This window comes from Bolinopsis microptera, chromosome 1 (genome assembly GCF_026151205.1).
Source record: "Bolinopsis microptera isolate Bmic1 chromosome 1, MBARI_Bmic_1.0, whole genome shotgun sequence".
Classification (NCBI taxonomy): Eukaryota; Metazoa; Ctenophora; class Tentaculata; order Lobata; family Bolinopsidae; genus Bolinopsis; species Bolinopsis microptera.
Window position 1 is genome coordinate 3,489,540 of NC_087072.1, and position 21,081 is coordinate 3,510,620.

At 43.1% G+C, this 21,081-nt stretch overlaps 2 protein-coding genes across 2 annotated transcripts in view; both read right to left on the reverse strand.

Moving 5' to 3' along the window:
- Positions 1–11,266, reverse strand: part of LOC134826014 (uncharacterized) — a 14,755-nt gene extending 3,489 nt beyond the window's left edge. The window contains exons 1-22 of the mRNA XM_063838259.1: positions 11,134–11,266; positions 10,728–11,005; positions 10,018–10,590; positions 9,614–9,912; positions 9,002–9,466; positions 8,737–8,885; positions 8,439–8,618; positions 8,175–8,295; positions 7,818–8,039; positions 5,945–6,077; positions 5,410–5,690; positions 4,737–5,231; positions 4,370–4,518; positions 3,937–4,116; positions 3,676–3,784; positions 3,081–3,302; positions 2,803–2,941; positions 2,404–2,696; positions 1,685–2,252; positions 1,417–1,546; positions 975–1,122; positions 140–831 (exon numbers count right to left, since the gene is read on the reverse strand). Of these exons, the coding sequence (XP_063694329.1) occupies positions 140–831; positions 975–1,122; positions 1,417–1,546; positions 1,685–2,252; positions 2,404–2,696; positions 2,803–2,941; positions 3,081–3,302; positions 3,676–3,784; positions 3,937–4,116; positions 4,370–4,518; positions 4,737–5,231; positions 5,410–5,690; positions 5,945–6,077; positions 7,818–8,039; positions 8,175–8,295; positions 8,439–8,618; positions 8,737–8,885; positions 9,002–9,466; positions 9,614–9,912; positions 10,018–10,151 (5,109 nt within the window). The 5' untranslated portion in view covers positions 10,152–10,590; positions 10,728–11,005; positions 11,134–11,266. The remainder of the gene's footprint in view (positions 1–139; positions 832–974; positions 1,123–1,416; positions 1,547–1,684; positions 2,253–2,403; positions 2,697–2,802; positions 2,942–3,080; positions 3,303–3,675; positions 3,785–3,936; positions 4,117–4,369; positions 4,519–4,736; positions 5,232–5,409; positions 5,691–5,944; positions 6,078–7,817; positions 8,040–8,174; positions 8,296–8,438; positions 8,619–8,736; positions 8,886–9,001; positions 9,467–9,613; positions 9,913–10,017; positions 10,591–10,727; positions 11,006–11,133) is intronic.
- The window catches only part of LOC134826015 (uncharacterized), a 23,339-nt gene continuing 12,567 nt past the window's right edge, over positions 10,310–21,081 (reverse strand). The window contains exons 29-53 of the mRNA XM_063838260.1: positions 20,635–21,012; positions 20,289–20,457; positions 19,572–20,175; positions 19,268–19,397; positions 19,008–19,155; positions 18,166–18,848; positions 17,857–18,004; positions 17,257–17,733; positions 16,781–17,109; positions 16,532–16,640; positions 16,116–16,340; positions 15,856–15,994; positions 15,450–15,736; positions 15,118–15,309; positions 14,639–15,011; positions 14,373–14,508; positions 14,109–14,256; positions 12,868–13,970; positions 12,517–12,727; positions 12,217–12,365; positions 11,741–12,044; positions 11,390–11,608; positions 11,134–11,266; positions 10,728–11,005; positions 10,310–10,590 (exon numbers count right to left, since the gene is read on the reverse strand). Coding sequence (XP_063694330.1) covers positions 10,310–10,590; positions 10,728–11,005; positions 11,134–11,266; positions 11,390–11,608; positions 11,741–12,044; positions 12,217–12,365; positions 12,517–12,727; positions 12,868–13,970; positions 14,109–14,256; positions 14,373–14,508; positions 14,639–15,011; positions 15,118–15,309; positions 15,450–15,736; positions 15,856–15,994; positions 16,116–16,340; positions 16,532–16,640; positions 16,781–17,109; positions 17,257–17,733; positions 17,857–18,004; positions 18,166–18,848; positions 19,008–19,155; positions 19,268–19,397; positions 19,572–20,175; positions 20,289–20,457; positions 20,635–21,012 — 7,353 coding nt within the window. The remainder of the gene's footprint in view (positions 10,591–10,727; positions 11,006–11,133; positions 11,267–11,389; positions 11,609–11,740; positions 12,045–12,216; positions 12,366–12,516; positions 12,728–12,867; positions 13,971–14,108; positions 14,257–14,372; positions 14,509–14,638; positions 15,012–15,117; positions 15,310–15,449; positions 15,737–15,855; positions 15,995–16,115; positions 16,341–16,531; positions 16,641–16,780; positions 17,110–17,256; positions 17,734–17,856; positions 18,005–18,165; positions 18,849–19,007; positions 19,156–19,267; positions 19,398–19,571; positions 20,176–20,288; positions 20,458–20,634; positions 21,013–21,081) is intronic.

Below are 21,081 nucleotides of genomic sequence, written 5' to 3' on the forward strand. Positions count from 1 at the left end.
TGAGCATTATCAATTGTTATATTGTGTCTAAACTCTAATCTGCATTAGCCATTATATATATCCTGTTACTGATCTATAATACTTCGCAAACACTAAATCCCCTATAATAGCGAATACTAGGCAAGAAATAAGACCGCACCTCAGCGTTGTTGATTCGTTCTGGAGACTCCCTACGGTTGTAGATGACGACCATGTTGACATGATAATCCTTGTAGAGGTTTACTCTCCACCAGTTATCTTTGGGTTTACCACTGTGGGAAACGGACTTGTGTCCCCATTGAGGATCAGTGTTTCCGTCAACAGCTCGCATAGCCAGACCACCGTGGCCCATACTGGACTGAGTGGATTGTTTGTTCTGGGACAGGAGCATTCCGTAGTCGCTGCTTCCTATGTTGGAGCCGATAGGTCCTGGACCCCCGGTACCAAACACTTGTACTTCAGCCAGCATCAGATAGTGCTGAGGTTTTTCAATTCGGACATGTTTTCCTTTAAGGCCCTTGCAGTTGATAGGGAAAATACTCATACCAGGTAGGAAATGTATGGTTCCACAGACTTGTTTCTCGACCTTGATAACGGCCCCATCAATCTTCTGCAGTGCAGTATCCGAGCGGATGTGTACAACTACCAAGTATACTGGATAGACTTCACCTAGATCTACCTCCCACCATTGGTTCTTGTTACCAGCGGTGTGAGTAGTTTTGTACTTGTTCCAGTTTCCGTTTGTGTTACCGTCCACAGCTAAGGAAGATTTTCCTCCACAGCATGTAGTGCTCTGTTTGGTCGGACGTCCGTGTGAGAGTAGCCCAAGTCCAGGCACGCTTCCGGGTCCACCTGGGAGAAGAGGGGTGGTTATTATTGTAATGTCGGGCACATCTGGTTATTGCCAATATCGTACATTCGTTTTTAGAAAGTCGTGCATGTTTGCTTTTCATTTTTTTTTTCAGAAACACCCTAGCTGAATAAATATATCTCACCGAATACTTGCACTTCAGCAAGCTGCAGGAAGTCTTCAGCAAGAGTTACTTTGACCGTGCTGCCCTTGTGACCGTCACAAGAGACCCAGTAGTTGTTCACTTTAGGAACGTAGAATATTTGTCCACACTTATAATTGTCGACGTACACCTGGGAGAAAATGTAAATAGAAAATACCATCCCTGAAATAAATTCTCGAGTGTGCACCTGAAGCTGATATATTTTGACAGCTGCTCTTCAACATATGAAATCCATACTATTCATTGGAAAATAGAAAACTCTAGTGACTTATTCAGCTATTGCTATCCGTGATGTATGTACTAGGACTCGTATGCTTGTCAATAAGGACCACACGATTATATTAATTATAGCTATTCTGAGGAATGTAAAAGGTGGACTCGAATTTAATTTCTGTGACGTTTCCTTAGATGGTAAATTACTCACAGTAGCGCCGTCTATTCTGTCTTGGCAGCAGTCCTCTCTGTTGTAGAGCACCACCATGTTTACTGCATACACTTTGCCTAGATCCACCGACCACCAGTTGTTCTTGTTGTGTTGCGAACAAGATACTGACCTGTTTAGATTTCACATTTATAATTTTGCTTTTCATTAGTTTAGTAAATTACTGCACATTAGTTTGGTAACAACTCTCGTGTTCTTTAAATTTTGACTAGGACTAGTGATTGTGATGGTGATGATATCTTATTCTTACTTGTGTCTGTAGTCACCATCAGTCTTGCCGTCCACTGCACGGCCGGGAACACCTCCCCAGCCAACAGAGTTCTGAGAAGTCTTCTTCTCGTGAGACAACAACATCACGTCTCCTGTTCCGAAGTTGGGCACGGACAGACCTGGGCCTCCAGTACCAAATACTTGGACCTCTGCCAGTGTCAGGAAGTTGTTCTTCTGTACCACCTTCACAATTCGCCCGTTCTTACCACCACAGTTGATGGGATAGACAGCTACTCCTCTGTAGTACGAAACATATCCACACTTGTAGTCATCGAGGTAGACCTCGGCTCCACCAATGCGGTCCTGGCAGCAGTCCCATCTGTTGTGAAGTAGGACCAGGTACACTGGGTAGTGTCCCTCCAGGTCCACCTGCCACCAGTTGTCGTGTCCTTTGCCGTGTTTTGTGTGCATTGATGTTCCGTGTGCGTAGTGGCCGTCGACGTTTCCGTCCACAGCTCGAGATGGGATTCCTCCCCATCCCATAGATGAAGATTTGGTGGGTTTGCGGTAGGATAGAAGTCCTAGTCCACTGATCTCCCCGTCTCCTCCTGAGCAAATTTGTGTAGAAGAATGACATCCAATTTTGTTGTATGATATAACTGCTTTAAAATATAATGATACATCTGCCCCATATTCTTTTATACGACCTTCTTGAGGATGTGGTAAGTTGAACCGAAGTAAACATGTCAAGTCACTTACCGAACACTTGAACCTCAGCAAGTTGGAGGTAGTTGTTTTGAGTGATCTTCACGTGGTCTGACTTGGCTCCGTTACAAGATATGTAGTACACGTAATGACCCGGAACATACCGGACAGAACCACATTCCTTGGACCCAGCAAACACCTTCGCGCCATTGATACGCTCACTGGAAGTGGATTCCTGCCGGTTGTAGATGATAACCAGGTTGATTCTGTACGCCTTTCCGAACTTAACCATCCAGTATTGCACCTTGCCTTTCCTTTCCTTTGGTGAGTGTGTGTGGGACACGGATCTGAAAAGAGGGTTATCAATATTGGAATTATTGTTTCAGAGCCGGCATCTAAATTGTCTAAAAAGGAATTTTATCGCGTTACACACAAGCCACTTCTGCAACTTACCCGCCGCTCCAACGACCGTTAAGGTTTCCGTCAACAGCTTTGGATGACCTCCCTGAGGAGTAGGTGGAGCTCTGCTCGGTAACTGCTTTCTGTGAGAGCAGCTTCACGTCTCCCTTGCCCAGGATCGCTCCTGTCTCTCCTGAAGAATTGTGTTGCTACTTACTACTGATTTGCATACTTTTTATCGTTATCATTCCTTTAGTAATTACTGCACAAAATATTTCAAGGCATCACAAAACACCTGATCGTAAGGATGAAGTACAAAGTATCAAACTAACCCTTGTAACAGCGTTTAAGACCGGAGATATTGTTTGTAGTTTGTGAGATAGGCTTGTGTCCACCGTGTTTAAGGAAGCAATTGCCTGTGTTCTTCTGCAGTGAGAACGCCAAACATGCCTTATCCGCCATACACGCATTCCTACACTCAACAATATTCTTATTCTTGGTCTTGAAGTGCCTGATGTCTCCTCCATAGAAGTCCTTATCCACAAGCAAGCAACCTGTTTGAAAATAACAAAGTTAGTTTTGGAATTGTGCCAGCCTTTGGTCAGTGATTCGCCGCCACCTAATCAAGTAGATGAGGTGAATTTGCATCACGCGATACATCACACGTACAAATATGTTTTTGAGTAGTAGGAAACTGTTAAGTAAGCGTTTCTAATTCCGGATTCCCTGATAACTGTTGTCACGAGCCCTTAGAGCAGCACTGATCACATATGACACTTTCTATTCCCTAGAGTCGTGACTCAGTCAGCCAGAACTACTACTGGCACTTCGCCTCACGCTATTTTAAGCTTTCCCTGACAGTTGATTTGACATGATCTTAGAATGACAGCGACATAACGTCCTAGATTTGGAATTTAATTGACTTACTCCTGTAGAATTTAGACCACGTGTTCTTGGGTCCTCCGACAGAGAATCTTGTGATGTCCCTGAATTTCTCCCTGTTGTTTATTCGCTGTGTGTACTGATGATCGTTCAACTGAAATGGAGTTTTGGTGTGAGCTTATCCGTGGTATCGGTTGCTGATATCAAATTAATTTCCAAATCATCATTAACTTGCTATTAGACTAGACTAACAAATTAATTAGTTATTAATTTGCAACGAACAAGTCCGAGTTGATAATGACGTACCTTGAATGTAAATCCGTTGTTCTCAACTCGTACGAGAAGAACAAAGGTATCTCCAGGGAAGATTGATATCAGCCATGGCATTCTCACTTCTCCCGCCCACTTCCAGTCTTTCTTCTGCTTCTTTGCAGAGTTCAACACGATTATCTTGTCTTTGGGCCGGGCATTAAAATGCAGAGCGATCTGGGGAAACGAGAATTAGTAATCTAACCGTCATATACTCTGTAACTCTGGTATTTAATCCACATTCTACAATTTCATCCGCTAGAATGAACTTCTTTACGATGTACGTGATCACTTCGAGATGGCCAGGCCTACTCCCATGCTGTCTATATATAGTGTGGATATCTGCGAATATATATTCTAAATAACTGATGTACGTGATCGTGTTAATCATATTTGTGGTGTTAGGTACAAATCCCAACTCTGAACTCACATCGCCACGTGCAGTGTAGAAGTTGAGGACAAACTGTTTGTTGAGGTCCTGAACGGTACCTTGGAACACGAGGAAGGTTCCCTCAATCAGTGGGCCTCCTGGCAGATCGTAGCTGCTTCCAGATGTCAGCGTTGTCAGACTCATACCCTCTGTGAAAGGTAAGGTAAGTTGCTGTGTCAGTAAACTGTAAACCAATTAAATTGGTCACCAACCTGTTGCAACTTGTTGCAGTATACAGTTTACTGACACACCAAATGAGGCGTAATAAGAAGGGAAGAAGTGAACGCAATAATCTCTGTCAGTTTACCAACAAAAATTGCATCACAGCTCACTGCTTAGTAGTCATTGCTCTTCCAAAATCACTTACTTCCGGTGTTTTGAGTATAGTAAGAGCCGTAGTTAGTAGCTGCAGCTCGCTTTGAGACTCCGCCAGTAGCAAACACCTCAACCTCAGCCAGTGTCAAGTAGTTCCACTTGTTCTCAATCCTGACCACACTACCCGTCTTGCCCTCACAGTTGATTGGGTATTGGTTTATGCTTTGTTTGGCACTGACGGTACCACAGAGCTGCTTCTTGCCTCCGTTAACAACGTAGACTTTAGCACCGTCTAGTCTGTCCCAACAGCAGGCGTCCTGTCTGTTGTGAACTAGAACCATGTAGATTGGATAATCTTTACCCAGTTCTACCTGCCACCAGACGTTTCTGTTGCCGCGAGTGTGGGAGGAGGTTGCTAGACCCCATACCCCTGCAGCGTTACCGTCCACAGCTCTACCTGCTTTACCTCCCCACCCCTCGTTTATCTGAGAAGCTGGTCGTCCGAGGGCTACGTTAGAGAGATCACTCGTGATACCACTGCTTCCTCCTGCACAATAAGGAATGTTAGAAATGTATAGGACCCAGAGAGTTAAAATACTCGAAATATAACAGACATGAGGTTGACAGGTAACAGCTGGTGCTGTTGATGAAATTGGTATTTGGGTATACATCTAGTCAGAACTAGTCAGATTTATTAACTGTAAAGTAGTCACGTGGTCTCTTACCGAAGACTTGCAATTCAGCCAGGGTCAGGAAATCGTTCTCGTGTTTAACCTGCACGTAGTCAGCCTTGGCTCCATTACACGAGATAACGTAGGCGTGACGGTTCTTAATCCAGCGGACAAATCCGCAGAGCTCGGTACCGGCGTAGACCTTGGCTCCGTTAATCCTGGTCTGACAGCAGTTGTCCAGTCGGTTGTAGATCACGACCAGGTTGATATGGTAGGTTCCTCCTAGCTCCACTCTCCACCACTGCTTGCCCTTGTTTAGGGTGGAGGTGGAGGTGCTGAAATCATTAGTGTTACTTCTAGTGTTACTCTAATACTGTTATAGAGGCAGGAGGCAATATTTACTTTACTTCAACTGAAGTCTTGGGATCATTATATATTCATTGATTCTATAACTAACTAGTCCTTATGATTTCTTCGTTATAAAGTACGTGGTACGCTTCCTTTAGAGTCTAAGATTCAGACAATCACGAAAATTAGAGTTATCTATGACTTCTTTAAACTACATTTGGTTTCAAAACAGTCGACTCACCTTGCACCCCATCGGGGGTCAGTATTACCGTCAGTTGCACGCAATGCCTGTCCTCCATAGCCTGTTGTTGACTGGGAAGCATGGTAGGATTGTGATAGCAACTTGAAGTTTCCACTACCCAACGGGTTGTATCCTGGGATATGCATGCTTAAGATCCTTTGTGTGTACGCATGAGGAATACCAATGCTTTATTTTCAACTTAAAAGAACATAATTTCTTGTATTGTTGCGAGTTTTCTTGTTTACACCTTTACACAATTTTTCCCGAACTGTTTCCCATTAATTTGAAAACGGAAAGTTTAGGGCCGATAATAATATGTATTATAAAGATAATTACTCAAACCGCTTAAAATTCTCAAACCGCTTAAATTCTTAAACCGCTTAAATTCTCAAACCGCTTAAAACAACTTAACTCCCGGTTTTATGATTTTCTCATTGCACTGCTGCCGAAGCAGGTGATTATAGTATATTAGTGGTTTGCAGGAGATTCTCTAGAATTGTTAAAGGTTAAATATTTAAATGATCGAAGCTTCCTTATTCGTCGACCGAGACGTCGCTAATATCATTTCATTCGGGATTTACTTGGATTTGCATTGCATTCGGTTGCATTCTTTAAACTGTTATATTAAATCAATTTACTTACTGATATCTAATGAATTCTGTCATTTAAAACGCCCCTAATTTTAGGAAGGTTTCAAAGACTACACCCTGACATGCACGCCACGAACGGGACAAACTCCACTTATCTGAGTGACCTGGAAAGAACAGCCCTAGTGATCTGGTCCATCACAGTGTCCTGTATCTCCGTTACCGGAACCTGATAGTCCTTATCTCCTCCCACAAGTACGGAGCTATAAAACTTGACAAGGTCTCAGTGATACTCATCAGGAACCTCTGTGTAGCCGACTTGAGTTACGTGGTCTACATCCTGCTAACTGTGGGGAACATTGTGCAACAGGAGTACCAATATGGGGACTTCCTCTGTTATTGGTCCTACTGCTTTGCCCTCAGCCTCACTGCTACTGAGATGGGCCTGATCTGCGGACTAAATGTAAGCAAGCTGATCACGCTGCATGACCCGCTCAGAGCAAGGAGCAGGAAGACGAGAACAGGTCGGGTAATAGCGGGGACTGTTTGGTCACTCTCCTTCGGCTGGTCTCTCACGGTTAGGGTCTACAATTACCAGACTCAGGAGATAACTGCTTACTTTAACAATGCTAGTTTCCAGTGTTTTCCTTCCATCCACACTGAGCTAGCTGACACCCTGGTCAAGGTAAGTGGAGTTATCTACAACCTCCTTCCCACCCTCATACTCCTCGTATCTACTGCCTGGCTCTTTTTCTTCGTCAGCAAAACATCTGGGGTTCACAAGCACACTGTCCTGACTCTAGCTCTGGTGTCTGGGGTGTTCCTGATGGCATACGGTCCTTACTCAGCTGCCATCCTCTTCTACCCTACCCACCAGGACAGTGCCCAGTTCATGATATACTTCAGATTCGCTGTCTTCAGTCCTTATCTCAACTACGCTGCTAATCCTATAATTTACTTTCTCACTCTGAGGAGCTATAGAGACTTTGTGAAGATGAAGGTGACAAGGTGGATTCACAGGTCCGAAATAAGACATGTTAAGGTTGGTCCTGCCACAACGAGCACCAGCGGGAATCACAAACAAGAAACATCCTCTCTCTTCCGCTCATAGCAAACTTTTTAATTTCTGCTGCCGTATTTGAATGTAATGAACTTTTATCCATCTTGGTTTTTGTTTTTGTATATATCTTGTTATTGCTTATTGATTTTGTTTTCTCATTTTGCTGTTTTGTACCATCATTGTTCAGATTATATTAAAAGTAAAGTTGTTTTATTTTTCTGCTTACCTTGATAACAAGATTTTAGTCCGGATAGGAGGTTTGCTCCATTGCTGTTGCGGTTGTGACCAGGACGTTTTATCCAGCATCTTCCGTTCTTAGTGTGGTATGTGAACGCAACACAATCAGCATTCTTCATACAAGCAGTCTTACACTCGTTAACAGAGTGGTTCTTTGTAATGAAGGTTTTGAGATCAGCTCCGGCGTAGTTTCTGTTAGCCAACAAACAACCTGGGGATAGTATACTAGGTTAGATGGTTTAGGCAAGATGGTAATATTATTATATCTTATATCTAATTTAGATAGTTTAAATAATTAGCTACCAGTAAGTCCATTAAATTCAATATAGCCTCAATAATAACTCACTCCTGGTCATTTTGGTGAAGGTTCCTTCTGGTCCCTCGAAACTTATGGTACTGATTCTATGGATTTGATTGAGTCTTCCTCCTCTGAAATTGAACCTGATTCTCTGCTCTCTTCCGTTTATCTGGATTAAGAACAATGAGTTGTTTAATCAGTGCTGCTTTGATACAAATTCTAAATCCTGCCTTGATTTGACCTCTACTAACTTCATAATTTGGTGTACCACAAGTTACAAAAAACTGTTAGCATACGAGTCCTTTAACAAACCTTGAAACGGAAGAAGTTCTGTTCAATGGAAACTACGATGACAAAGCTGTCTCCTACAACGAAGGAGCCGGCCCATGGCAAGTAAATTTCCTTGCCCCAATGCACTTTGTCCTTTTTGGGAGTGGCCGAGTTCAGTACTATCTTGTAGTCCTTAGGTCGACCTGCTATGTGTAGCGGCATCTGTTGGTGGAGTTTTGTTAAATATTTATCAATAAACCATGCTCCACACAATATGCTCGCGATAAGACTATAGTTTAAACAATACTGATCAAAGATAGGGTGACAAAGAGCAACTCACCTCCTTGTCGTCCCTGAACCGGAAGTTGATGGACCAAGGTGACGTCATATCTTTGATCACTCCTGTGAAGACCAGGATAGATCCCCGCTCGAGTATACCTCCGGGTATGGGGTACGACTTTCCGACCGAAATCGCAGCGGAGTTCGCACCTGAAAATAGAATGTCCGTTGAGAAAAATGGTTTTCAATACGAACTACTTTGATCAGTAATGAAGATTATGTAAAGAATGTGAAATATGAAACAAAAAAATGCTCCATGAATTTACCATTGCTCTGTCCGGTATAGAAGGCTCCTAGATCACCACCAGCAGCTCTACCGTACACTTGAACTTCCGGGAGGACCAAGTTGTTCTTATTCTGTTCAATCCTCACAGTGCTTCCTTTAGTTCCCTTACAGTTGATCGCGTACACTTTCACATCTCTGTGGTACTTTATGGTCCCACATGAAGTGGATCCCACCTTAACCTCGGCTCCGTGGATCTGCTCTGCGTTTCTGTCCCACCTGTTGTGAACCAGAACCAGGTAGATGGGGTATGTTCCCTGTAGGTAAACCTCCCACCAGTTGTTTGTGTGTGAGTTTCCTTTGCTCGATGCTGGAGATGTTCGTCTGGTGTTTCCGTCAACTTTGCCGTCAACAGCCTTTTGTCCTTCAGTGCGGTAAGCATATCCCTTCATGTTTGTTGGTTTGCCCTCGGAGAGAAGGTCAAGACCCTTGATGGATGTAGACCCACCTGAATTACGAGTGTCATGAATTTGAGATATCTCCACTTTTAAGCACATACGTACATATTATTACATATTATGAAAAAGGAACAACTTCACCATTGGGTGTCACAAATAATAAATTAACAGATAATCAATCCATAATACCCACTCACCGAATACTTGAACTTCAGAGAGAGACAGGTAGTTTCCAGTGGACAGTTTAACAGACACCTCACTAGCCTTGACACCGTTACAAGATACAGAGTAGGTCTGCTTGTTGGCCTCGTAGAAGACCTTTCCACAGATGTGGTTATCTGCCCATACTTCTGCTCCGTTTATACGTTCCTGGCAACAGTCCATCCTGTTGTAGATGAGGACCATGTTGATGTGGTAGGAGTTGCCGAGAGTTACCTTCCAGAACTGTGTTTTCACATTCCTCTGTTGAGATTTACTGAGCGTATGTGATACAGACCTGGAATTGTCGTCAGATTATATTTGGAAATGGTGAGGATGAGGAAGCACTGAGAGACTATTCAAATGGAACGAGTTGTGATTCTAGTTGAAATGTTGTACTTACTTTCCATTGTACCAGCCATCAGTGAGTCCGTCTACAGCTCTGGAGGGATTGCCTCCCCAACCTTCGCTGGATTCCATAGCGGGCTTTCCTTGGGATAGAATCTGTACGTTTCCAGATCCGTAGTAACCCTCCATGGTGACCTTGGCACTAGCGAAGACTTGAACCTCAGCCAATGTCAGGTAATTGTATTTGTGCTCAACACGGACCTTGTTTCCTTTCTTGCCACCACAGCTTATCGGATAGACACCAACTTGTTTTCTGTAGCTGATTCTGCCGCAGAGCTGCTTAGCTCCTACTTCTGATACAACATAAACATAAACACCATCGATCTGTTTTGGGCAGAATCCCTACGGTTGTGAACCAGTATCATGTAGATTGGGTATGTGAGCTCTAAGTCCACTTCCCACCAAACGTTCTTGTTTGTCCTGGTGTGAGAGCAACTGTGTCGATTATAGTTTCCATCTACATTTCCATCTACAGCCCTCTGAGCAACACCGCCCCAACCCATGTTGGTTTGTTTTGCTGGTTTCCCGTAAGAGACCAGGTTTAAGTCCTTGATCTTCGCAGTACCACCTGAGGAAAAATTGTAATAACTGTAAATGAAAGGATCTTATTTTTACATTTGAAGGTTCAACCCTAAAATATCTCCATGTTTCAAACCCAATTGGGGAGCTAAGACTTCTAAGGGATCAGGTGAAAGGTGTACTTACCGTAGACCTGTACTTCTGCTACATTGATGTAATGGTTCACTGTTGTGATCTTCACGAAACTAGCTGATGCACCTTGGCAGGGAATTGTGTAAACATTGCGGTCACGAATGTAGCTGATTTTACCACAGTATTTCTTTCCTGCGTAGACTTTAGCTCCGTTGATTTCTTCTTGAGCAGTGTCCATTCGGTTGTAAACAACCACTAAGTTAATATTAAAGGCACCTCCGAGGTCGACCATCCACCATTGAGGTCCCTTCTTCTGGGTGTGCATTACAGAGCTGGGGAGAAACATATTATTGGCAAGAATATCAAATCAGTCCAAACAAGCAAATATACGATAATTTTCAACCTCAAAGAGCTAGAGGGCATCTTGTTTGTTTCTAGCGGATAAAATTTGAAATCTTACTTTGCTCCGTATTGCCCGTCAGTGTTTCCGTCGGTAGCTCGGCTTGGTTTTCCGTTCCAGCCGACCGAGGACTGAGAAGCCTCGAAGAACTGTGAGAGCAGTTTAACGTTGCCACTTCCAAATGAATGATCGCCTGGAATATTTTAGTGTCAGTCACTGTACGATCTAACGATTTCACAATTCGTAATTTGTGTTGTTACTTTCAGATTTATCCAGCTCAAAGCTTCTCTAAAATGCGACTTTTGCCAATTCTGACCTGTGTAACATGATTTGAATGCTGAGATCAGATTGTGGCCATAAGTGACATCGTTATGTCCGGGTCTCTTAATCCAGCACCTGCCAGTTGACTTCTGATACGTGAACGCAACGCATTCAGCGTGTTTCAAGCAGCGAGCCTTGCAAGTCAAGATGTTCTTCCCGGTCATGAAGTTGGTAATATCCCCTCCTGCCAGGTTCCTGTTCTCCAGCAGACAACCTGAAGGGTAACTTGTTTATGTGGGAGTTATTGTTCTTGGTTAGTTATTATCATTTTATGTTGGTTTTCTTTCTATGGAATTTATGCTATTTAAAATTGAGATCTCTTATCACTGTCTATAGTTGTACTTACTTCTGTACATCATAGAGAATGTATCTGAAGGTCCAGCGTAGCTGATGGCACTGATATCGAAATATCTCTGGTGACGATGGTTGAAATGATACTTGTTTTTCTGTCCGTTAATCTCAAACTCGAACCAGCGATGATCTATGGTCAGCACCAGTGCCCATTGATCGCCCTTGCTGAAGGTGTCCGGCCAGTGGAAAGTCTTTTCATATAGCCATTTGTGTTTTCTCTCCTTGCCATGCATGTATGCTTGAGCTGTGTTCAAAACTATCTTCCCTTCTTTTGGTCTTGGATTGAAATGAAGAGCAATCTGAAAATTGATTACATGAGTTCTTGTTCCCCTAATCAGGAGAAACTGTGAATATAAAACGATCAACTAGGACAATTTTTTTCAATAATGTCTCTTTTTGAGAACTTGGATCATTTTAACCAATTATGATTCTATGATGTGTTTTTAAACGTGTGAGGCTGAATATCCTGACCTGGTCACCGTTTTTGACGAGGAGGTTGATGTACCAACTGGTCTTCTCGTCTTGAATAACACCCTCGAATATCAGAACGGTTCCAGGCTGTATCGGACCTCCCATAATGGGGTAGGTTTGTCCAGATACCACTGGTACTTTGAGTCCCTCTGGAAATGTCATGGTTAATTGCTACGTCAGTAAATTGATAAATAATTTGACCCAGACATTTTGAAATTGCTGGGTTCAATCACAATATATGAATAGAATAGAACTATGACATAGAAATATTGATTCAGCTACTATTTCAACTGTTCTTACTTCCTCTGTTGTTGAGGTAGTATTTTCCGTACGGAACGGTTCGTTTTATTCCGGAAGTGGTCCCGAATACCTGAACCTCGGGTAGGGTCAGGTATTCGTCCGTCTGCTCGATCTTAACAACCTGTCCCTTTCTTCCTCCACAACTGATCGGGAAGACGTTCTGGTCGGGATTCCAGTGTACTGTACCACAGAGCGTGTTGTCCAAGTAGACCTGCATATTTGTATTTCATGAATTATCAATTGATGCGTGATATCGAGTCATATAAAAAGTCGTTAATTCTAAATTTTTACCCAAGTCCAGGTTCATTTATGACATCTTCAGAAAGTTTGAAAAAAGTAGTAAAGTTTTACCTTAGCACCATGGATTCTGGCCCTGCAGCACTTGTCCATCCTGTTATGAATGAGAACCATGTACACGGGGTATTTTCCCTGGAGATCCACCTGCCACCAGTTTGTTCCTTTATTGGTTTTACTGCAGTAGGTTTGGTGATGACTCCACACACCATCGACATTACCATCGACAGCCTTTGCTGGAACACCGGCCCAACCAACAGAGCTTGCTTTTGTTGGCTTATTTTTAGAGATCAATCTCATTCCGGTGACAGCCTTGCTACCTCCGAACACCTGAACTTCGGCCATATGGAGCCAGTTCTTCTTGTTAACAATCCTGACGTTATCAGCAGTCAGACCATTACATTTGATGATGTAGTGAGCTTTATTGGGGTTGTGGAAGATGTAACCGCACAATGATTTTCCTGCGTACACTTCAGCGCCGTCGATTCTTGTTGCAGCTTCCTTACGATTGTAGACGATGACCAAGTTTATCCTGTAATCCTGGTACAGGTTAACTTGCCACCAGTTATCTTTGGGTTTACCACTGTAAGAGACAGAGCCGTGTGACATCATACCATCAGTGTTGCCATCAACAGCCCGCATAGCGAGACCACCGCCAGCGACACTTGATTGGTGGGCGTATTTATTTTGTGACAGCAGTTTGGCGTAGCTTCCGGTTCCGATGTTTCGTCCAAGAGGCCCTGGGCCTCCTGATCCGAACACTTGTACCTCCGCAAGACACAGATAGTTGTTCGGTTGTTCGATTCGAACCTTGCTTCCCTTGTGACCGTTACAGTTGACAGGGTACACATTCATTCCAGGGAGATAGTAGATGGTTCCACAGACATGGTTATCAACCTTGACAACAGCACCATCTATCCTGTCCGCATAGTTGTCCCAGCGGTTGTGAACAGCCACCAGGTAGACGGGGTATGTACCTTGGAGGTCCACTTCCCACCAGGCGTTCTTGTTGGTAGTATGGGTGACGGAGCCGTGACTCCAGTGTCCGTCAGTGTTGCCATCAACAGCTCTGCTGGATTTTCCGCCATGCATGAGAGGAGAGGACTTTGTGGGTCTGCCTCCTGATAGAAGGGATAGTCCAGAGATTCCAGTGCTGCCTCCTGAAGCGATTATAATGTAAGACTCTGAGTCGGGCGACCTTTAAAATAATATCTCAATTTGTTTACTATTTTATGTTATGACATTACTATTTTTAATGTAATGATGATAGAAAATCGTCGTTAGGTCCCAGCACTCACCGTAAACTTGGACCTCTGCGAGATTGAGGTGATGAGTTTTCTGAGTGATCTTAATGGTTGAACCACGAGCGCCTCCGCAAGCAACCATGTAAGAACGTCTTCCTGGAACCAAGTAGATTGTTCCACATTTCTTGGTCCCGACGTAAACCTGTAATATTTGGCGGTTAAGTTCAAACTATATCTCCATGAAATCAACATACATATTTATTTTGAGATTTAATTTGTCAAATATAGTTACGAGTATAAATTTTGGGCTTTGCGTACCTCAGCTCCATTGATGTTGATCTGTCCTTTGATGTTGTCGAATCGGTTGTAGACTATGATCATGTTGATTGCGTATACAGTGCCAAGGTCCAAAGACCACCAATTGTCTTTGGGTGTCTTGGTTTCTGTGCACAAGCTGTGGATGATTCAGTGGTTATCGAAATGCTAAAAAATAAATATCTGAATACTGCTATCTCCAACATTCATATTGTCATAATAAGTTGATAAGTTAAATCGAAACATTATAAAATGGATAATATTTTTACCTGAATGGGGCACGATCCACTTTGCCATCGACAGCAAGATACGCGAAATGTTTCCCATTAGTGGAAGACTGAGTGGCATATTTCTCTTGTGAGAGCAGCTTGACGTTTCCGCTACCGTAGTTGGGAACACTTCCTACATCACCTCCGGTACCGAACACTTGGACCTCCGCCAAAGACAGGAATGCGTTCTTCTGCATAACCTTGATGATTTTACCTGCTTTGCCCCCGCAGTTGACGGGGTAAACGAGCACGCCCTTGTACCACTCGATTGTTCCACATTTGTAGTTATCCAGCCAGACCTCCGCTCCGTTAATCCTCTCCCGGCAGCAGTCCCAGCGATTGTGAATCATCACCAAGTAGACAGAGAACGTGCCTACAAATTTAACAAAAGTTAGAGTAGGAATAATAATAATAATCGGATATGGCAGATTATATCTACATGTTCAATGTTCAACTATAGCTTTTTATTGAAGACTCACCCTCAAGATCCACCTGCCACCAGTTGTCTTTTCCTTTCCCGTGTTTTGTGTGGGTCACAGACTTGTGCCCGTAGTGGCCATCGGTATTTCCATCCACGGCCCTGGATGGGATTCCACCATGGCCCATAGAGGACTGTTTGGTGGGCTTACGGAATGAGAGCAGTCCGAGGCCACCAATCTTGCTGCTTCCTCCTGTGGTAATTATTGAAGATGAGAAAATTGCATTCTGACTAAATATGATCGGAGTAATCTGGATAGTGAAAACAGTTGCTTTATTGAGAGTGATAAGTATTGAGATGCTGTTCTTCAGTGTTAAGATATATTTGACTTACCATACACTTGAACTTCAGCGAGGTTGAGGAAGCCTACTGTTTGCACAACCTTGACAAAGTCAGCTTCAACGCCGCTACAATCCAGGTGGTAGACGTTGTGACCGGGAATGTATCTGATAGTTCCACACTTGTGGGTACCAGCGTACACTTCGACCCCGTCAATTCGGCCAGCGCAGCAAGCGTCTTTACGGTTGTAGACCATCACCAGGTTAATCTTGAATTTCTGCACTAGGTGGACTGTGAAAAATTGTGGCTTGCCCTTTGGCGCCAGTGTGCTCATTACAGAACTGAGGAGAATATGCTGTCAGTGTCAACGGGACTGAAATCTTTTTATTTATTAGAATTTCAGCAACTAGGCAACTAAATCTCCAATGAATCAGCAATAATTAGAACTATGAAGTCTAACCTGCCACCCCAATCTCCTCTGACGTTACCGTCCACAGCTCGCTCGGGTTTGCCTCCCGAGCCTATGGTACTTTGCTCCACTCTAGCGTTCTGAGACAGCAGCTGTACACTTCCTGTACCGATAGTCGAGCCGCTCTTTCCTGGTGTTGATAGTTTAAAGATCAGTGATGTAAAGATTAACAATTTAATCTGAAATGATAAACTTCTGACAAATGTCAATCGAGGGGCAGTCGATAGATAAAAAGTTAAATCTAAACTAACCGTAGAAACAACGTTTGAGTCCTGATATGAGGTTGTTGTCCCTGGAGATAGGTCTGTGGCTGGCTTCTTTAATCCAGCAGTTTCCGTTTCTCTTATCGAAGGTGAAGGCTGTGCATCTCTTCTCTGCCATACAGGCATTTCTGCACTCGACAGGGCTTTTCTTGCTCTTCGATTTGAAGTGTTTGATGTCTCCACCAGATAGGTTTCTGTTCATCAACAAACAACCTGTAAAAATATTATACATTATTACTAACATTTGACATGTCAAGTTTGACTATACCGTTTCGTAACGTAATATGAAGAAGACTTTATGGTTGAACCCCATTCCTTTTACAAGTCAGACAGTTCACAGCTAATGGTATGGTCAGTGCCTTGATGGGCTCCCAACATGGCTCTAAAAAGACCAAAACACTCACTTCTATAGAAGTCTGACCAGGTACCAGCAGGACCGTTTACTTGCATCCTCCTGATTTCACGGAACTTCTCTCGGTGTGGGAATGTCTTCTTGAACTTGTGCTCGTTCAGCTGTACAAGGTTTATGGGTGTTAATGTTTTAATATTTAGTTTAATCCGTTACCATGGTGACAATGCACACAAAAAACCGTGAGTTACCACCCTGGCTGCTTATTCAAATTACGAGTTATAAATTTGTATTTCTACAGTACCTGGAATGTGAATCGGTTGTCCTCGACGATGATGATCAGAGTAAAGTCATCTCCGGATATCAGGGTCTCGGGGAAATGTACACTTATTTCTTTACCCCATTTCCATCCCTTACCAGCCTTCTTGGCTGAATTCAAAACGATCACTTCGCTCTTTGGTCTTGGGTTGAAGTGAAGGGAAATTTGTCCGGCGTTAGTGAATAAATTGACCGACCATCTCTGCTCCTTGTTTATGAGCCGTCCCTTGAAGATAAGAGGAGTTCCTTCTATGATGAGACCTCCAGGAAGCGTGTAGATTGCACCCTGTTTCAGGTTTCCAATGCTCATTCCACCTGAACGATCAAAAGTTAATAATGCTGATGTTTACATTTTCTTGTGAGTGGGAAATTAGATTAATCGTGTAAGCGGCGTGATGTACTATTAATTAGTGGAGACATTTTTTACTGAACTGTTCAACTCAAATAAATAGAGGTACTCACGTCCAGTATTCATGGTGTAGAAGGTACCGTAGTTAGCAGAACTGCGGGCTCCAGCAGCTCGAGTACCGAACACTTGGACCTCAGCCAGAGTTAGGTAGTTATCTTTCTGAACCACCTTGACTACCTGGCCGGTCTTTCCACCGCAGTTTATTGGGTAGACATTCTCGAAAGCATTCCACTGGACGGTGCCACAAAGTTGCTTGTCCAGGTAGACCTGAGCTCCGTTTATCCGGTCCCTACAACAAGCGTCAGCTCTGTTGTGGATCAAGACTAAGTACACTTTGTACTTTCTCTGAAGGTCCACCTGCCACCAGTTGTTTTTGTTTACTTTGCTGTGCTGTGAGGTTCCTGCATTGTATGCTCCGTCAACATTGCCATCAACAGCTCGTTGTGGGACACCGCCCCATCCAACAGAGCTTGATTTGGTGGGTCTTTTCATGGAAAGAAGAGACATTTCTTGCACAGCCTTGCTTCCTCCTGAAGAATTTATCATCATAAATTTAGTTGGTGGTATCTGTATAAATATAACTAATAACAGCCCGGATTATTCATTTACTATGTTTGACAAATTTCTGTGTCATGTCTTAAGATTATACGCACCATAAACTTGGACCTCGGCCACTTGCAGGGGATGTTTCTTGTTGACAACTCTGACTTTTTGTCCCTTTTTGCCGTTGCAAGATACTACGTACACTTTTTTTCCGGCTCGGTACCTGATTGTTCTGCATCTGTACTTTCCGACGAATACCTAGAAGATAGAAAGCGTTACAATTACAAATACAAACAGCGTGAACACTTCATAGTACTGTTCACGAAGACTGATATTCTATTATTGCTTTGCCTTTATTTGTATCCTTTCTCAATACATCATTGAGTTTGTACAGAATATTGTATTGGTAGTAAGATTACCTGTGCTCCGTTTATATAGCTCTCAGCACCCTTTCTGTTGTAGATAACAACCATGTTGATGTTGTACTCCGCGTACAAATCAACCTCCCACCAGTTATCTTTGTTCTTGCCCGTGTAAGCAATAGAGTTGTGTCCCCAGTTACCATCAGTGTTACCATCAACAGCTCTCATCGCACGACCTCCAAATGACATAGTGGAATACTTGTTCTCAGAGAGAAGCATGGCGTAGTCTCCAGAACCAATGTTGCTTCCAACTCCTCCTACTCCTCCGCTTCCGTATACCTGCACTTCTGCGAGTGTCAGGTAGTTCTTGGGCTGCTCAATGCGGACTACTCTACCCTTGGCTCCACCACAGTTGATAGGATAAATGCTTTTTCCCTTCTTGTAGTTGACTGTACCACAGACATGTTTGTCTACCTTGACGATTGCTCCGTTAATTCGGTCATGGCAGCAATCCCGGCGGTTGTTGATGACTATCAAGTGGATGGGGTATGTTCCTTGGAGATCCACCTGCCACCAACTGTTTTTAGGGTGTTGGGTATGAGAAGATGTTCCTTGGTTCCATTGTCCATTAGTGTTACCGTCGACAGCTCTGGAAGGAACTCCTCCCCAGCCGACACTGTCCTGTTTGGTTGGACGTCCTTGTGACAGTAGACTCAGGTCTTTCACGACAGTGGTTCCTCCTGGGAGAAATACAATTTTATAACATGCTCCCAATTTTAAAACCAATTACATTGTATCAGTACGATTTATCCTGCTGATTTGAATTTATTTATAAAGGAATTCAAACCAGCAGGATTTGACATCAAATTGTAGCCATGATATGTCACAGTATATCTTACCGTAGACCTGGACCTCAGCCAGAGCCAAGTAGTTGTGTTCATTTGTTATCTTGACGACACTTCCTTTAGCTCCCTCACATGTGACAGTGTAGTACTTCAGGCGAGGTACGTAAACTATTCGACCACACAGTTTCTTATCTACGTACACCTGGGCGATATTATTGTTATCATAGTATTCGCATGACCGCCGAATGAGCGTGGTACAACTTAACAGCAATAACTTTGAATAAAATAAGATCGTCAGGCGCAATGATGTATACCTTAGCGCCGTTTATTCGCTCGTGGCAGCAGTCTTCTCGGTTGTAGATAACGACCATGTTGACTACGTAGGTTCCTTCAAGGTAGACCTTCCACCAACTGTTCTTTTTGTGTTGAGTATGGGATACTGACCTGTTATCGTAGTTAAGATAAGGTGTGTATCAGTGTTTTCTAGATACTTCTAAGATAATCTATTTAGTTTGGTGAGATTATAGTTTCACTTGTCATGCAAGCAGGTTAAATGTGGCGATATCGAATCAATACATGAAGAGTTCTCATGATAAAAACTGAAAGAGTAGTTCATACCTCTGATTGAAGCGTCCCTCAGTGTTTCCATCAACTGCGAACTTAGCTTGTCCGCTCCATCCCATGCTATCCTCTGCAGCTCTCTTTCCTTGAGACAGCAGCATAAAGTTACCTGTTCCAACATTAGGAACCCTTCCTATCTTGTAGAAGACTAGGAGTGAATCTAACTTGAATGGAGACTTATGGTTATCCAACCTCAGTGTTATACTGGTTATCACGCCAGATTTCAAGAAGTTGCGGAAGCTATTCGCATTGCCACATCTGAAGTTTGCGTTTCGCTTGTTGTTAACCCTGGCCAAGTGTGATGTTTTAAGATCCCATTGGATTAAGTTAGCCATGCTGTTTTCAAGGACCTTCCAGTCGTTGCATACTCCACCAGTTTTTTTCGACCAAAAGTTAAGAGCTGATTTGATGACCTTGGTTCCTTTGTACTCGTAGTAAATTTCAACATATCCTACTCCTTGGTTCTTCTCATCCTTAAAGTCAAAGTAGATCGAGAACTTTCCACCATTGAATGGTTTTATTGGAGTCAGCCTTATGTCGATTGGGTTCCTTATTGGATCAAAGTAGACAGGTTTAGTAGTTCCTGTAACTCTGGACAGATCTGAAGGAAATTTATGTTAAAACAGATGTCCACATACAATGTATTGATAACTTCTCGATTAGGACATCTTTAAAAAACTTAACTTTTGTGAGCAATTGATCTAATAAACTTACCACCGCAAGCTCCGTAAGTCTTTGTGGACCATTTGGATTTGCCCTCACTGTAGTAGACCATATTACCATCATTCTGCACTTCCAGGGAATATCCTTTGTTATTACCACTTGTGTTACTGGTCCACAACACGTTTCCTTTCTTTCCGTAGATAACCATGTTTCCGTCAGACTGTTGAATACATTTTTTACATACAAGTTAAATTCCTCAAAGTACAAAGAGCATCAAATATTTATAATGATGAACTAACTCATGTAATGTGAGCAAATGCTTCCACATTTTTCTAACAGATACAATGTGTTAAATCTAAAATGTATTCATTGTGTGTAAATCAGTGATCACTCTTACCTGAAGTGTAAGACCATCCTTATTGACGTCTTTGCCAGCAGTCTTCGACTCCCAGATAGCAACCTTCAATTTTCCAACATTACAGTACAAGACGAAGTTTCCATCTTTCTGCACGACTGCAGTAACTTTACCGTTAGGAGAAGTTATGCTCTGTGTTGTTTTAACGAAACCAAGAGCTCCCCTGGGCACGGCACATGTGTCCTTACCACACTTTGCAATCATGGCTGGTCCGAATACTTGCACCTCTGCTAGGGTCAGGTAATTTTTGTTCTGGACAACCTTTACTATTCTACCAGATTTACCACCACAGTTTATTGGGTAGACACTCTGACTGGACTGCCAGTGCACTGTTCCACAGAGTTGCTTGTCCAGGTAAACCTGAAAATTTTACAATTATTGGCGGGCGCATTCAGTAGTAAATCGGGGAATGAACCTTGACTGGTCTAG